This window comes from Idiotropiscis lumnitzeri, chromosome 1, assembly GCF_059441095.1.
Source record: "Idiotropiscis lumnitzeri isolate Australia: NSW breed Sydney's pygmy pipehorse chromosome 1, RoL_Ilum_1.0, whole genome shotgun sequence".
Lineage (NCBI taxonomy): Eukaryota > Metazoa > Chordata > Actinopteri > Syngnathiformes > Syngnathidae > Idiotropiscis > Idiotropiscis lumnitzeri.
The window spans coordinates 8,739,933-8,757,194 of record NC_142391.1 but is presented as its reverse complement, the minus strand read 5'-3'; the positions used below and the strand labels follow the sequence as shown (position 1 = coordinate 8,757,194).

General features: G+C 39.9%; 2 protein-coding genes across 2 annotated transcripts in view; one reads left to right on the top strand and one right to left on the bottom strand.

The window, feature by feature from the left end:
• wdr25 (WD repeat domain 25) overlaps positions 1 to 17,262 on the bottom strand; it is a 70,605-nt gene that overhangs the window by 18,309 nt on the left and 35,034 nt on the right. The gene's annotated exons all lie outside the window — the stretch shown is intronic.
• Positions 1 to 17,262, top strand: part of begain (brain enriched guanylate kinase associated) — a 46,972-nt gene that overhangs the window by 15,555 nt on the left and 14,155 nt on the right. Inside the window, exons 3-4 of the mRNA XM_088314879.1 lie at positions 5,780 to 5,941; positions 8,239 to 8,305. Of these exons, the coding sequence (XP_088171005.1) occupies positions 5,780 to 5,941; positions 8,239 to 8,305 (229 nt within the window). The remainder of the gene's footprint in view (positions 1 to 5,779; positions 5,942 to 8,238; positions 8,306 to 17,262) is intronic.

Sequence of the window (17,262 nt, the reverse complement as noted above, 5' to 3'; positions counted from 1 at the left end):
CTAGAAGATTTGAACTTTTGAGCACCGATTCCCTTGTTAATTGCGTTTGAATATGATTGGTTGAACATTGACACGCCCCAGTTAGAAGAGGGTGTGTACACTAACGCAACATTATTTCTGTTGTTTATTTTTACTTTCCGTCTTGAATATATTTATTAGTTTTTTTGATTTGTGCAGATTAAAGGTAAAAAAAAAGGAAAACATTTATGAAATTATCACAAAAGTTGGCGTTTAAAACAGGTGTGTCGACTTTATCATTCGCTATTATAGCATTTTTTGAGTCAGCTCACAAGAACACTTTTTTTGTGTTCATACAAAAATATTGGATTTTGCCAAGTTATCAATACGATTATCGTTTAGCATTTTCAGCAGAGAAAAGAAAAGATTTGTACTTTTGTCCATAAGTGCATTTCAGAATTTGGACTTTTATCTGTACTTGTACTTAAGTAGAGAGGTGTGTACTTTTGCCACCTTTGGAGGCAGGAGCTTAATTACTGATTCGTTACTTTATGGGAGGTCTTACAAGCTCGGGAGCACATTACATGACAACGCGCAGGAAAAACAAGCAGCTGGCGCCTTGTGTGGGGATTGTCGGACTTGGAAGTGTTTGTACTCGCTGCGCATACTTGTCGTCTTAATGTGCTCAATAAATGAGAAGAAGGGCGTGAGGCTGATTTACATTCTGCCATGCAACATCCTATCAGGACTTTGGAGGGGACTTAAGACTTGTTCCTCGGCGTGTTTACCGCGCCAAACAGCACCTGAGGTAGCAAGCTGTCGTTTATCCCCCCCTGGGAGATGATACACACACCGCAGGGAGTTGCGTGCGTGCGAGCACACTTCTTTTGCGATTCAGCAACTATTTGTGTCGTCGTGCCGGCTCTGCCTCTGGGTCCTCGTAGATAAGAAAAAACATATAGCGAGCGTACGAGCAGCGCTTCCAGAAACCACCATTGTTTCTGCAGCCGGTGTCGGAGGGAGATTAAAAATCATAATTCGCGGAGCCATTAAGGAAAAGCGACAGGCCGGAAAAATGTGCAACTTGTGTTCGCCGTCCAAGTGCAACGACGCCACTCTGCGGGAGGAGATAAAAGTAGTGCTGCGGGTGACGCCAGTTGGGATTTATGCCTTTATGCTTACTTTGCTGGTGTGGAAGAATGCTGGAATGTCTCGGCGGCCATTTTGAAGAGAAATTTTTCAGAAAAGGAAAATGTTTTTCACGACTTACCTTAAAGTGAAAGACCGATTAATCGGTGGGCCGATTAACTGGTAAAGGTGTCTACCAATTATATTTTCATTTCGCCAGTTTTTGCTAAAGAAAATATCGGAGTAGAAGAAAAATTAACTTTAAAGGGGATCATGCATCAATCAGGTTTTGCCTGCAACTTCATTCATTGTGTTAGTTATGCATTGTATTTATTTATGCAAGCTAAATTCACTTCAATTCATATTTTTGTACATGTAATTGTAAAACAATCAAATGTTCCGTCTGCAATTCATATTCTAACTTTATTATAGTGTTAAGGGAGCAATAAACAAGTACTAGTTTAATTAATTGTATATTTTTCAAATAATCGGCTTATTAATCGGTTCTCAATGTTTTTTTTTTTCCGTTCTGTCAATATTGAAATTGGCATTGGCCTTAAAAAATCCACATTAGAGAGAGGCCCTGACAAGAATTGAGGTGGAATATTAACTAAAGACTAAAGTTTTGAAGTCTTGCAGGAATGTTTGCCATTATATCCACGGCCCCATGAAGCAATGTGGTGAAGAATGAAATTGTTGTATCTATGTAATGAAAAAAAAATAAAAGTGTTGTTACAAGAAAACGTTGCTGTGAGAAATGTTATGAGAATAAAGTGTTAGTGTGAGGATAAATTGAATATTACAGGAAATAAGTCATAATTTAAAAACAAAATTGCAGTGAAGAGATTAAAGTCATAATATTAAGAACAAAACTTGTGAAGTGAGGAAAAAATTACAAATAATGTTACAAAAACGCGGATGTATTTTCCGTGGAGAAAAAAAAAGTGAGTAGCAATATCAAAAGTTGTTAGTTTAGGCAAATACGGTGTCAATATCATATTACAAGCTTCAATCTGTAATCTAAACGTCCACAAAAAAAGTCCACACACAGACATAAAAACAAGTATAAGTGTTTTTTTTTTGGAGGGGTGGGGGCGGAGATTGTCAAAGGAAGATTAAAAATCAAAATTTGCAGCGCCATTAAGGAAAGGCGACAGGCCGGAATATGTTGTACTTGTCGTCCGAGCACAACGGCACAACTCTGCAAGAGAAGATAAGCGTTGGGCGCCAGGCCAAGCCTCTTTGTATGCATGCTTTTGGGCTGACCTGGTTGACAAGACGAAGTGATTTTCAGCCGGCTCATACTATATATTGGGGATAGGCAACGGGCGGTCCGTGGGCCACATTCGGCCCCCGGCCTCACTGTGAGCAGCCTGTTGATTATGCAGTGACATTTTAGCGGCGCTTTTTGGAAACGATTTCCATGTCATTTTGTTTCACTCAGAACTCCGTCCATTGGACAATTTCCGATCACACGACTCATAAATTGCAGTGGCATAAAGTGAGGCGTGCAAGGGTCATTTGCTTTTCCTTTTTTTTTTGGGAGGGGGGGTGCATTAGCTCGTGGCAGGTTATCGGGTCCGCGCAAGGCAGGATAACAGATGCACACACACGCATTCATCATTGCACTGATGTATTGAGGAATGACCTCTGCGCTGAGCCAGTCAATAGCTCAATATGTCTGCAGGGCTGCGCGCCTCTTTTCATGAAACAGCCGCCTTGAAGGAGAAAAATGTATTTTCTGGCTTGTAATTCATTTGAGGGGGTTAACTTGGGTCAGCTTCTGTTCATCTTCCTGTCAACAAGTTTTGACATTTAATCAGGCTTTTTATTAAATGATGTGTTTTTTATACTTCCGTTGATGCTCGCTGTATTTGTTGGTGGCGGTGGCGAAATCACGTTGAACAAAGTTCACGGACTTAACATATCCAAGTCAAATGTCATCAGACAGTCAATTTTTGTGCTCGCGTATTTATGTTTGTTACATTTTTTAAAAGCAGTCATAAGATCCAATAAACCATACAATTTATTCCCTTGGAAGTATTTTTAGCTATTAAGATTTAAAATTTTAGATCATTATTCATTCATGTTTTTTCAAGGCTTTGGAATGTTTTGGATAACATAGCACGACTATTTTCAATGTCAACTGAAACCGGAAGCGTCTCATCATGCGCTGCTGCTTTTCCGAATGCACGCAAATAAAGACAAATCTTCTTTGCTCAACCAAACCAAATGTTCTGCCAAATGCGTGCCGCTTCAAAAGCTCTTTTTGTTTGTTTCCCCCTTTCTGCTCTCTCGCCAGGGTCATCGCAGATAGCCAACTCCTGTCTGCCTCCCCGGACAAAACGTAAAGAGATTTGCTATATGGTTAGAGCTCAATCTTGGCGGCAGCAGCAGCAGCAGCAGCAACTTATGTCACGCACGTGAGCCGAGGCAGACGCAAAGCTATGAAAAAGATATACATTGGCAAAACAGCCCTCAAAAGCCAGAGAAATGGTTGCAAACATCAAAAAAGAAGGTAAGACGAGGCAACGTGTTCGTCATGACAACCACGGCGGATCCATTTCATTGACTTGGACGAATGGGAATGAATTCACCGTGGGGGGTCGCCGCCATTAAAAAGCCATTGCAAGTTAATGTGGCATCTTTTCATCGCCATTCGTCATCCTCGCCTCTCGTCGCCGATCGCCCGCCAAACCACGCAGTGGCATTCCTAACATCGTTTTTTGTGGGAGCCAGTCAATATTTACACTTGCTTTGTCGTTTGCAGCATCTAGTGTGCGTGGTTGGCAACATGGGCTGAGATAAAAAAACTATTTAAGAAATTCTAAATATGTTATAGAGTCAGCTTGCGAAATGAACCAAGGGCCAACGTTAAATGCCCAATTGTTTAAAATGTTTTGAAGTGTGTGACCTTGACCAAAATGCATTTCTAATATTATGGCATTTACTTAATATGAAATTAATATGAAGTTCAATGAAAAGTGTCAAGTTTTTGGGGTAAAAATATGGAAGTCCTAAATCCACCGTACGGTGATTTTGATTCTTTTATTAACCGATATGTTTCAATAGCATATCGAAAGTATGTTGATCTGCATTGAAACATGGCAAGAAAGTGAGGATTTATTTTTTTTTTAATACAAATATGAAAAAACAGTGTTTCTCGATTATTACAATTCATGTCAAGTCACGGTCAGGATTTGGTGCTTTTGGGTAACAGGATGAATAAATAAAATCTTAACTTAATTAGACCTCCTGTAAACTCTTACAAAAGTACCAATGGCGGCCATTCTGTACTTGCTGTTCTCTAACAAGCAGCTAAATGGAAAAAGTCACAGCAGGTGCTTCTTCATACTCCTTTTCAAACATCATTTGGGGGTAAAATGATGACTAGCTTTTTTTTTTTTTTTTCTCCTGTATATTTTGTTAATTTTTTTTATTTTGATTGCTGTTTGTTTACACTTTTGAATAATAATAATAATAATAATTATTATTATTATTATTGTTATGGCATTAAAAAAATTTAATACTCATAAATAAAATTAGGTCCAATTTAATTCAGATCCCAAATGAAGTCACATGAGTGAAAAAAAATTGAAATGTTTGGTAAATATTTTCTAGCTTGCTTGCCCACTCCAATTAGTTTTTTGCACAGCACGCTGGGAGGGCGCAAGGAAGACAGCGGCACGGTGCAAAAGCTTGCCCATATTTGGCGCTGGCTGTCAATCAACCGAACAGAAAATAGCCTGTAGCCTTTTCCCGATGGTAGGCGGCAGTTTGATAATACGTAATATCGCCGTTTCAACGGAAAGCCCGGAATTCACTTATGATAAGGAAGGTACAAATGAGAGGAGAAGAGTACGAGTTGATCCGATTGAACTGGCACGACAGGATCTTAGGGAGTTTAGGCTCGTCCTTGAGTTTCTCTTGTACCACATCGCTGTACGTCATCTGTTGAGTCATTTGGATGCCACGTTCATTTTCTCCTTCAAACTACTTTGCACTAAGCCCAAATCTTGCTATTTTCACTCAAAAATCACTTCACCACCATCTCTCCTATTGGAGCGCCAACCCTCGGCGACACGCCGTTGCGCCCACGTCAGCACATACTGTACACAAATCGGGTTGCTTGGCGGCATGCTGCGCTTTGCTAAGTGCAGTGTGAAAAGGCCTCAAGCCTTGGCGGAGGTTTGCACTCCTTTCGTAGACAACTAAGAAGCACAGCCACATAAACACATTAATAAACTCTGTGACAGCGTTCATTAAAAAACAAGTATTATTTTTGTAGAGGTCCAATGTTTGATGCGGCGCTCACACTGGATCTCGTTAGATTGTTCAAGCGTACCAGCTGAACGGAAAGAGGTGAGGTCTATAATACGTGTTGGGTCAGTCGTACTATTTTGGATTCTAGAAGAAATTCAACAGGCAGGCTGTTGCACTGGAAATCACCATTACATGACACACCTCTGGGAGCTTGTTTCTCAGCACTGCTCCCTCCCTCTGAACGCTTCCTGATTAGTATTCCTCGTCCATCCATCGCCTGCATGCTGCCTCTCTCGCCGCTCCCGCTTCCAGACTGAATTATACTCCATCCACAAACAAACACACACCTTCATGTTTTCTCCGCCTCCTCTTCGCCGCTCGGCTCAATGAACAAACTTCCTAACTCCCCGCTAACGATTTGACCTCTCAGCTCTTTCCACGACCACAAGGAGGACCTCCGCAAGCGCCTGTCGTACACCACGCACAAGCTAGAGATGGTGGAGAGCGAGTTTGACTCCACCCGTCAGTACCTGGAGACGGAACTGCGGCGGGCCCAGGAGGAGCTGGAGAAGTTTACGGAGAAGCTGCGCAGGTGCGGGCAAGTACTGTCTGCATTTTCGAGAAACCTCGGACGCTCCAGGCACAAAGCGCTCCAAAAAAAAACCAAAATGTTTTGGCGTTTTTTTTTTTATCTAATCATTGATAAAGAACTTTACTAAAAAAGTACATTTAAAATAATTGTAAGCCACCCTGACACTATGCAGAATTTGAACATTAAGACCGCCATGAAATATAGATTGTGCATAAATTTTACATAAAAATTGTGAAAGCTTGAAAACAAACCGTTTGATGAGAATGTGTTGTACTTCAAAGTTAAATACAACTAAACTGTACTATGCTGAATTAAAAAAAGGTTTACGATAAAATAACATAATGCACATTTATTAAATTCAGTTATACTTTCATTTACCAATAGAGGGAAATAATGTGCCCTCGACGCTGCGCACGTGAGCAATTACGCACCGTTCTGACCCCCCCACCGCACACGGTCACTCTGGTGCAGTATTATTTATGAGTCAAGTGGGCGTGGTCACGTAAAGAATTTAACTCCTATCTCAAGGCACAATTGATTGCAAGTGATTTTTTTGGGGGGGACCTCAAAGCTACAGCTCACGGACCTGTAGGGCTCTGGGGACCCAGGTTTGAGAACCAATATGCTTTTACGACCCTGTGACGGATTATTTAACATTCAACCCAACCAGTATCGCCGAACATATTGCGCGTGACTTCAGAAGTGCTTTTTATCCGAGGACTTGGTACATTTTATTTAATTGAAGTATAAAGTCTTAAGTAGAAGAAGTCAGGTTAAGAGCTTTCCCCGCCAGCTGTATGTTAAATTTAGCTACATGATGGTATCATCGGGGGAGGAAGAAATATTATTATACGGCTTAATCTTCCAACAACAAGGAGCACTAAGAGCCTCACAGTCGCACCGCTTAATGCTTGTCGAAAATGAGAACTCAGTGCCTTAATGGCCGCTCTTGCCGCACTTGTTTGATCTCCATCAATTTAGCAACGACACCCCGTCCCCACCTGCTCGCCTACCGCCGCCGTCGCCACTATGTGCTCATTTATTCGCCTCCTTCACCCTCTCCAACCCCTCTCGGGTTGTTATTCCATTGCGTTTGTCTTTGTCTGATTCATGGATTCATTAAAAAAAAACAAAAAAAAAAACAAAACAAAACACCAATGTACCGAAAGAGGTGAGGTGGGTGAGGGAGTGGAGCGGTAAAGAAAAACACCACGTCAAGATCACGAGAACAAAGTGTGGCCCCTCTTCTCCAATTGAGATGATGCTAATATGTACTGCTTAAGAGTAGGGCTCAAATAATTAATAACTGATTTTGCGTTTGAAATTGCCAAAAATAAATAAATAAATTAAAAATTTCCATTTCTTTTAAAACAGATCAACACAATACAGCACATCAACTTTTTGGACAAAATCTTGATGAAAATCACGGGGTCGCCCGTTATTAGCGATATTTAGCCGACGATTCCCGATGTTTTGAGACGTGTTAATGTCTGCAAAAAATATTTGCGAAATAAAGATGTCGACTATGAAGCTATTTGGGGCAGTGTTGCGAAAATTTGCGATTATTTGCTACTCCTTTGCCACTGGAAACCGCTTTCCAAAGTTTCATATTCTGCTAACCACCGTCGAAGATGAATATGTGTAACTCAAAAAATTTAACACCAAAAAGATTTTTACGAAAAGGTTGGTGCCTTGTCTTCAGATTTCTTATTTATAAACTACTTCTCTTTTGCTAGTTGTGTCCTTAAACACATCCAAAAGGAGTTATTTCATTCATTAAATATTTTTTTTAATTAATCGAATGATTAATCAGGTATCGGGATTTTATTCTACCAAATATCAGAATCGGCATTAGCCTAAAAAAATAAAATAAAATAAAAATCCACATCGGTCGGGCCCGACTAAAAAGCGTCGGAGCACATAAAAAGAGTCAAACGGAGGCCTATTTTTTTAAGCAAACGATAAAATAAAACAGAGCTCAAGCGCTCTGCACAAGCTTACTGATGTGTGCTCATTAAATATTTACACATAATTCTTCCTCTTGAGCAAACCGTCAATTCACTCCGTTTCATCTAGAGAGCAGATTTACATCTCAAATCGAAGTCAATAATGCAGCACATGCCGCAAACCTCATCCATTGAAATATTGTCATTGAAGTTCTCTACCTTTGTAAAAAAAAAAAATTTTTATAAAAGTATGCGCAGATTACTAGTTTATTTGTGTGCACAAATAGGGCACTCATATGCTGTGCTTTGCATTCAAATATGGCACAATTGTTTTGCTTTGTCTTTGTTTAGGATCCAGAGCAGCTATGCGGCTCTGCAGAGGATCAATCAGGATTTGGAGGACAAGATGCACAGGACGGTAAGAGACTGACGATGTTTGGATCCTTTAAATCAGCACCTTCTGAACGAATGTTTTCGGCAACATTACTGTAGTCGAATGAATCTGTTAATTGAAAGGGACATTCCCGCTGGATTTTGTTTTTTGGGGGGGGAAATTTGGCAAAAGCAGCTCAAACAGTAAGTGTGAGCCCCATAAATTCAACTCATGGTGCCACAAAATCTTTGTTGCATATATTTAATCAATAATGTCAGACAAATTCAGTCATTTTGATTCGAAGTTGACCCTAAAATGCCATTTTAGCCATTTAGAGTGATGAATGGTTTTATAATTTTTTGGGGGAGAATTCAGCCATTTTCTCAGAGCATAAGATTTGGTAGGTAAGTCGGTCATGAGTAGATGCACAAAAAAATTCTCAAAATCATGCTGTAAAACAAAATTGGACGCCTGAGATTTTGAACTGACCTGGCCGTTTTTACTCCAGAGTGCCTAAAAATAGAAATCAAGTCTGAAAAGTTCCGTCCGATTGCCACTAAATTTGAACCACATAAACTAAGACCAGGTCACCAACTGCGGTCCTCGAGGGCTCCTATCCGGCATGTTTTAGATGACTTGCGCCTCCAACACACCAGATTCAAATGATCAGGATTGTCATCAGGCCGTTGCAGAGTTTACTCATGAGCTGATCATTTGAATGAGGTGTGTTGGAGGAGGGAAACATCTAAAACATGAAAGATAGGAGCCCTCGAGGACCGTAGTTGGTGATCCCTGCACTTGACAGACACAACATGACACAAAAAAATGCCAAAAATGCAAAAAAAAAAAAAGAAGAAAGAAAATACAAAAAAAAGAGAAAATAATCCTAATTTAAAAACAAACAAACAAAAAGAAAGATAATTCAGTTGTCGTAGTTCATGGCGTGGTCAAACCTCGAGTGTATTTTTCCTGCAAACTGTGTTTTTACTTATGCAGACTTCACGAGTACCAATAAGGTTGTTTGTATATATCACAAACACTCTCATAAAAGATGCATGAAGGTCATGCGGATTTGTGAACTCCAGACAATGTGCGTGTGCGTGCGTTCCCACGTCGGCTACATACAAGCAAACACTTTTTGATCCAAAGTTTGACCTCCAACAGCGCGCTTATTTACGCTACATTTACGAGAAAGACATCAAGTTGGCTTTTGTGGGATGTACTGCATTGTTTTCCTCAGTTGTTAAGCACAAGCCGCCAATAGAAAACCGATGAAATCCAACAGTATTAATGAAGCGTTGCCATGTTAACAATCACAGCAGGTTAACAAAAAGCAAAAACGCCGCACCTTCCCACATCTCGCTGTGGGAAATATTCAGCGGTAAAATGTCAAATATGAACTGAGATGCACGCAAAATAAAAATCTAAAAAAAAAAATCAAAACACTTTAAATTCAATGGCCACCACAAAAGGAACATTTGCACCAAATGATAACAAAAAATTAAAAATATGTGCTTATAAAGATAATCATGCTCCATTTTACCTCTCAGTATGAGGCAAAACATTTTGAGATCGCAACGGACTACAGCCACAAAAATGAACATTCTGCATGTTTCTGATGCTTGGGTTTCCATTTCAAAATGGCGCCGCCTCACCAGTTGCAAAAACCACGCTGCATTGAACGCAGCAGGCTAACAAACAACAGTAGAGTAGAACGAAGGCCTGAGCAGAATAGACACATTTTCTTAAAGAGGAGACTAAGGGCACACTGCAGCAAAGCGGAGACACTGCCGCTTCCACAATAAGGCACCGCAAGAGGGAACGCTAATGTTAGCATGTGTGTTTATTTTTGATCAGCACTCGTTCTCATCAACGGAATCAGTTCTACACACGCAAGCAGAAATAGTAGCCATTTCAGAGATGCCATGCAGTGAAAAAGTAACACAATGAACGCCTCCATATTTGTTAATTTGCATATTTGCCGATTTTAGGGGGGAATCTATTTTTGTGTGTTACAAAATTATTGCTTGGGCGACCTCTTGCAGCGGAAGAACCATTTTCAAGTGAGAGGAAGAGCTTCAACTTCTGTCTTATTGAAAAAAGTGTATTGCTGTCATCTCGTGGCGGTTCACCGTACTGCTAAATAAATACGTCTCTGACGCAGTGTCGATCGAGGATAGGCATTTTTTTCCTGCCATTGAGGAGAGATTTCACGTGATCAGCACATTTATAGTTGGCTCGGCCCTGTTGTTCAGATTGGGTTTTAGACTTTTCTCAAAGCGACAGCTCAATAAAAAAAATAAAAATAAAAATAACGTACACGTTACTTGACAATGATTCGAAGTCTCGCAACCCCGTTCGAAAACTCGTACAGCTAATTTTTGCTCCGCTCACCTCAGCCACAGCCATCCAATCACTTTAGGAGGAGACTTTTAAGCCCCCACCCCTTACAACCCCCGCCAACAAGCTCAAGAAGCTATCAGCGCAAATGATGAGCTGGGATCCCTACGAGCTCAGTCCATCCATGTGACTCGAGCATCTCGATTAAGGAAGATCGTAATCTCATCACGAGTTTGATCCACGGAGAGCTTGGCCGGCCACGCCACACACACTGCGATGGGACAGGGACTGCGGGAAATGATTAGCCGGTCGCGGGAATATTGACCCACGACAAGCTAAACGGGGGTCATCTGATTTGTCCTCGCTTTCATGTCGGAGTTCGATATAGTCCGCCGCGTTAAAGGCTTGTTCAAAGAAGCAACATGGAATCGGTTGGATTTGCCAGGTTGTCATAGCAACACATCTTTGGATAGTGCTTCATTTGAGACAGTAAAAAATGTGTTTAAAGATGGTATGAATATTAGCAGGAACATGACTTTGAATGTCAGTTAAGGAACCCTATTTTGTTAAAAATTAATCCGTCTAAGGCAGATCAGAAAAGACGTCACAATATATGATAATACTTTGTGTCTGTTAGACAAGGCTATGGGCGGACGAAATAAAGATCCTCTACCACCAAGATAGCCCCAGAAGCAATATGTTTATATTAGACATGGCTTTGGCTTGAGCACATACAGAGCAAATAATTTTTGCAAATAACTTCCACAAAAATCCTGTGCGACATTCATATATATTAAATCTGATGTCGTTTATTGTCATACGTGTTACTTTTTTGCTCGTGTTTGTTTAAAAAAAACATGCTAAGAGGACCAAAGAAAAAATCTTTTTCGCAATTTGATTATTTTTCCAAAAGTGTTCAGCCGTAGTTTACTGTATCTATATGTTAAAGCAGATCTTATTTTAGCCTGGGTTGTTACTGGGGAGTCTTTGCCGCCATTTCTTTTTTTTTTTTTTTTGGAGACCAATTCCGATTTAGACAGCTATGGCCCTGTCTTCTGGTATATTAGAATATTATAGAAAGAGCACAAAAAACATGAACAAGTTGATTTGTGAATAGGTGAATGCACAGATTGCCGGGGGGAGTTCTGCACGGCAAAGGCAAAAATAATAATCCCAAAATCAGAAGAGCATCCCAAATTGAATGTGCACAGATTCCACCGTGGTTTGTGCTATTCTGAAGCAATCCTTCTTGCCGAGTCAAAATAATAGCCTGTTCCCATCATGTCCCATTCATCTCCACTGTCACGCTTACATTCCAGTCAGGTGAACACTGTCATCTTTTCAAAGAACCTGTCTGGAACAGCGTTCACATTTTTTTTTTTCTTGGAAGCGGGCCTTGAGGCATCGCCATTTGGTTTGATGTCACGCAGCGCGAAAGCATAGCACGAGGCGGGGACGGGTTCTTTTGCAAAAGGTGTCCTCCGCAAAAGGCAAGATGAAATCAGAAGCGTAATTAAGAGCGGACCGAGAGCGCGGACAATGTCAGCCAAAGGAGCCGCAATACTTCTCACAGCGAGGTGACGAGAAGCACTTGTGATGACGCTGCAAGGATTCAGATCGAGATCAAGATGGATTATGACGGTAAATTAACCGCAAAATGTTTGCTCTGCTGAAATATAAACACCGCAGTGGCGGAACTGCTAGCTCGACTTGTTCATTACAATTCATTCATTTATCTTGAGACTCTATGAATCTGCCTGCAAATGACATTGTAAACCAGGTGCAAAACTAGCTAGTGTTACAACTAACAACAACATAGGTGAGTCTTCATGTGAGTGTCAGGGTGTGAGCGGTGGTCAACAGCAGCTCCTATGAGAGTTTGCTCATTGTGCTTTTGTGAGTTTTACTCATCTCCCTGCGTTCGATAAATTTCCGTATTCCACCAGTTTTATAGCTTAGGCACAAACAATTAAGTGCGAGCAAGGGAAAGCACAGTATATCCTATAACAGAGGTCGGCAAACTACGGCCCGGGGGCCACATGCGGCCCGTTAAACGTTGTAACCTGGCCCGCAGAACCTGAAAAAAATTAAATGAATAAAGCTTGTCAATGTTTAATTTTCTAAATACTGTGGTTTTTCAAAGACATATATTTCTGTTGCAATGCTTTTGGTAACTTTTATTTAAAATTAAATGTATATTTTTTTCTCCGATGAGGTGAGGCTACCAAAACACTCCATCCATCAGCTCCTGGTCCCCTCTGTCAAATTTCAGAACCCATTGTGGCCCGCCAATCAGAAAGTTTGCCCACCCCTGTCGTATAGTGTTCTCATCACACATTTGACTGGTGTCATTTTACACCAAACACCAAAAAGACCTCTAAGAAAGCAAAAAAAAAAAATAATAATACTTATGCAGTTCTATGTATGTCAGGGAGGAGCTATTTAAATACAACCCTTGCTTTTGGATCTTGTTCGTGTGCAATTGTATCTAAAGTCACATCTGATGAGAAATGGTAACTCTTTAAACAATTCCGATGCTTTAGCCGAGAGAACATCTTTGCATTATTTAAGAGCCTTCCTTCAAACAAAACTATGTGAATTATGAATACAACACACATGATAAAACTGCCGCCTCAATTTACCCCCCCCCCCCCCCCCCCCATTCAAACAATGCACAGAAACATGAATAGGTTGAAAAGGGAGCTGTCCATGGTGCTGAAAATAATTGTCTTGGTTTTTTTCCCCCCCTGTAATCCTCCTAAGAGTCTTTGGCAGGGTCGTCTAACTAACCGCCGCTCGGCCACTGGCAGGAAATCAAAGTCTCACTCCTCCTAATAAGATTATTGTTCACCTCATTGGGGAGTCGCCCAACATTGTCCCGCAACGGAGTGGATTCAAATAGTGTGCATCTGCTGCAAAACACAACACACTGTCTGCATGGAGATGCCAAAACAAAATGGGGGGTTGATTTGTAGCGCATGTTTTGTGCTGAAGACAAATGAAAACCTTTGTCTGTTGCCATGCACTTCATCATTGCCGAGTAGTGACGGGCTATTTTTAACCAACGTTAACATTCTATCGACATTTTGACAGTGGCTTGCCATGCAATTGGTACCTGGATGTTCAGTGGGGACTTTTTAATTCACTTCTGTTTACAACACATGACAGGTCACCTTTATAAAAATCATCAATACTGTACAAAAACGCAATATCCACAAACATAATTCAGAATCAATATTTATCTCATAACGTAACAAAGAGACAAAGCATTCGTACTCACCAGAGATGTTGATTGCGCTGCTCAGCAGCAACAGATGGTTTTATGTATCGCTAAACATATTTATATTTTTGAAAAAAAAAGACTTTTTTTCTAGCACATCAAGTTTTTGAAATATTTTCTTTTTTTAATTTTAAGTTTGAAATATAAAATCTTGCACAATATGGATTTAACCAAGCGTTGTATGTAATTCATATCTATGATGTCTCCGAAAAAAAAAAAAAAATTAAAAATCAGACATGCGCTTTAGTCCTTGCTGAATGAGACGGTTTATATTTTTAGGCCCAAGAAAGTAAAGTTATGTCTTATCTGACTTTTCCAACAATAGCACGGCAAAACACGCTGCATGGCTCGGAGCTGCAATTAATCTGTTGCCCCCACACAGCCAATCAGAATTATTTGTGAGTTTAATTATGAAGCCCCAAGGCTCCATTTAATCTCCGAGGTCTCCCGATGTAGTTCGAGCATGGCCTGTCTTCCATCAAAAACAGCAACAGGCTCGTCAATATTCATCGATGGCAGGTTGATGTCTTTTAGCGGTGTTGTTTAGCATGAGAGCAAAAATGTGTTGAATTTCACAGATTTATTTATTTATTGCCAAAGGGGTCAATACAATTCTAATTTTTGGATGGAAGTTGCCAAAATGAGTAGAAATTTTTTTAATCATTATTATTGGACTGCTGGTCAAGTTTCCCCCCCATAGGAAATAATGGAAATTGTTCTTGCATGGGCCTCCCTTTTACCACCATAAAACCTTTATTAACCGTGCAAGCATTTTTTTCAAATAATTTTCTCACTGTCATACACTTGGCAAAACCACTGCACCAAAAAATATATACAGGCGGAGACAACCATATGTAGCGAGGAGGATAGGAAGCTTGTTTGCCTTTTGCCTTTATCATTACAACCTGTCATACATTAAAGTACGTTGATGATGTATTGACAAACGTGTAGAGGGAGTTGTGTATTCTGCTTGTGCTCCAGGAGGAGGATCTCGTCACGTATAGGCTAAAAATAGCTCGTTAAAATTCACGGTATGTTCATATTTTACATTTTTAAATCGGTGATGCAAGTCAACCTTTGTAGATTATAATAATGAGAATAATAATTACAATAACATAATATGTATTATAGTCCCATATTTAGTCATATTTATGAATTAAAGGGTTAGGTCCAGCAACAGGTGGAAATAGTGGTGGTAGAAATGGGCCAAGTCATTCTAACTATGAAGTAAATCGTAAATCACAATTGCGCTGTATAGCCACTGATGGAATAAAGACACTCACTTATTATTTAGTAGGGGAGGGACAATTTGTGCTAGACAGCCACCCACAAAAAAAATAAAAATAAATAAATAATCTGTAAAAGTGAAACGGTGAACAACAGTTTAATGCTTTCGCCCAACAATTCAGTTTTACTCAGTTCACATGATTTCAACAATTATCTTTAAACATGTTTTGAGAAAAAAAAAAATCTGAATTCACTTTACAGGGTCTTTAAATGTTCTTCAATGACACAAGGCACAAAATTAAGCCCACTAATGTTTACATTCTGGTATGGGGGCGCGCTGTTACAAAAATCTTCTTGAAAATAGACTACTCGCAATTAGTTTGTGATATTTAGCTTTTTGTCAAGATGAGACGATAAACTTTGCAGATAAACTTAACGTGACCTTCTTTAAACAACTCACTGTTCCCTTACAAGGAGCTAAGGGGCATAATTCACAACAAGGTGATCGATTCTTCAAATTGACATTTGAACAGTCCTTTTCATCCTGCTGTTCACATTTTGACACCAAAACAACAACTGATTAAAAATACACGGGATGTTTTTAGAGGGAAGTGGCCTCTGAGCTTAGCGTGTCAAAGAATGTCATCAACGGGTTGCAAAAGCGATGCAGAGACACTGGAAGAGTCACAGAAAGGCAGAGAAGTCCCTGCACTTTGAAATTTACATGGAGAACGTTTTGGAAGATTGAATCATGCTTTCAAAGGTTTCGCAATGACCCACGAAGATGAGAGAGCCCTTGGCAGGGGCTGACATCAGCATTTTTCCTTTTATCAAGCCGAACATCTTCATCAGCTTTTATGGACAGCTGCTTGGCACGCTTGCTTGATGCAGTTAATCCATCACATTTAGCATCTCTGCGTCACACGCTGCAATTTCTCAGCCAATCATATCAACCAATGTGAAGCGCAGAGGCACATTTCTTAATCAACGGCGTTGGAGCCTCAGAAGTCGAAGGCTCCAAAGTAAATTCGGAGGTCAAACACACCTTTGTGGGGGTGGAAAATGGTGGGTACTTGGTCCTAATGTGGGATGTCAGGAAACGCAGAGGTGGGAAAAGAACGCGCATTACATAAAGTCAGATTCGTTTTTAAATCGCATCATTTAGATTAGTGTTCAGTTCATTGCATTAATTTGATTGTTTTTTCCCCTCAATTTGTAAAATGCATTTCTTCATTTTTCATTCATCTCATTGTTTTAAATGATTTATTGCAAATAAAATTAAAAAAAAATATTAGTACTATTGTACATAGACTGTACTTTAATAATAATAATAATTTAATTAATCATAATTGTATAAATTACAGAAAATATTTTTTAAATGAACAATACAATATTTTATCACTTAAGCACTATTTCACATGTTTTAGATCTAAATTTGAACTTTTTCTACTCTATGAATGTTCTGGGCTCCTATTGAAAATACTTCGCAAATAGAGGTCATTTTGCTTTTTAATTTGTGGCGAAACAGGACTTGTTCGTAACTCGAGGTTCCACATGCACTTGCTGATAAATTTGTCCATTCAAATTTAAAAGGGTTTTTCACAACAGTCTTTTCTGCGATAGATGTACAAAGATATATTATTTGTGATTTATAAATAGGACCTTTTGAACGATTTGCATCCAATTTGATGGTTTCCCACAGGATAGTGGTTGGGAATCTTTGGATTCTGAAGGCCGTCTCCCACAATATAAAAGTTACTTTTTGTTTTTGTTTCCACAGCTTCCAATATGCACAGAGGTGATATTTGATCTGAAAATCCTCTTTAATGAGGAAAGAACAATGTTTTTTTCTTTTTGTGTGTGCGGAGTTTTTTTTATTTTTGTACTCCTCCGTGAAGTCTTCGGTAATTGCACCTCGCGAGATTTGGACTTCATTTGTGGTCCGGTGAAAAGCCAAAATCTCAAGTGGAATACGTGAAAGCACTCGAGGTGACAGACTTTTTAAATCCACTTCACTTTTCAACACTTCTTCCATAAAGCCCAAAACAAGCTGTGTGTTGTGTTTTGTTTGTAAGTGCGTGTGTGTGTGTGTGCGTGTGTGCAAGAGGCTTCTGGGGATGTGCGCTGGCAGGTTGGTAGTTATCTTGGTGTGGAG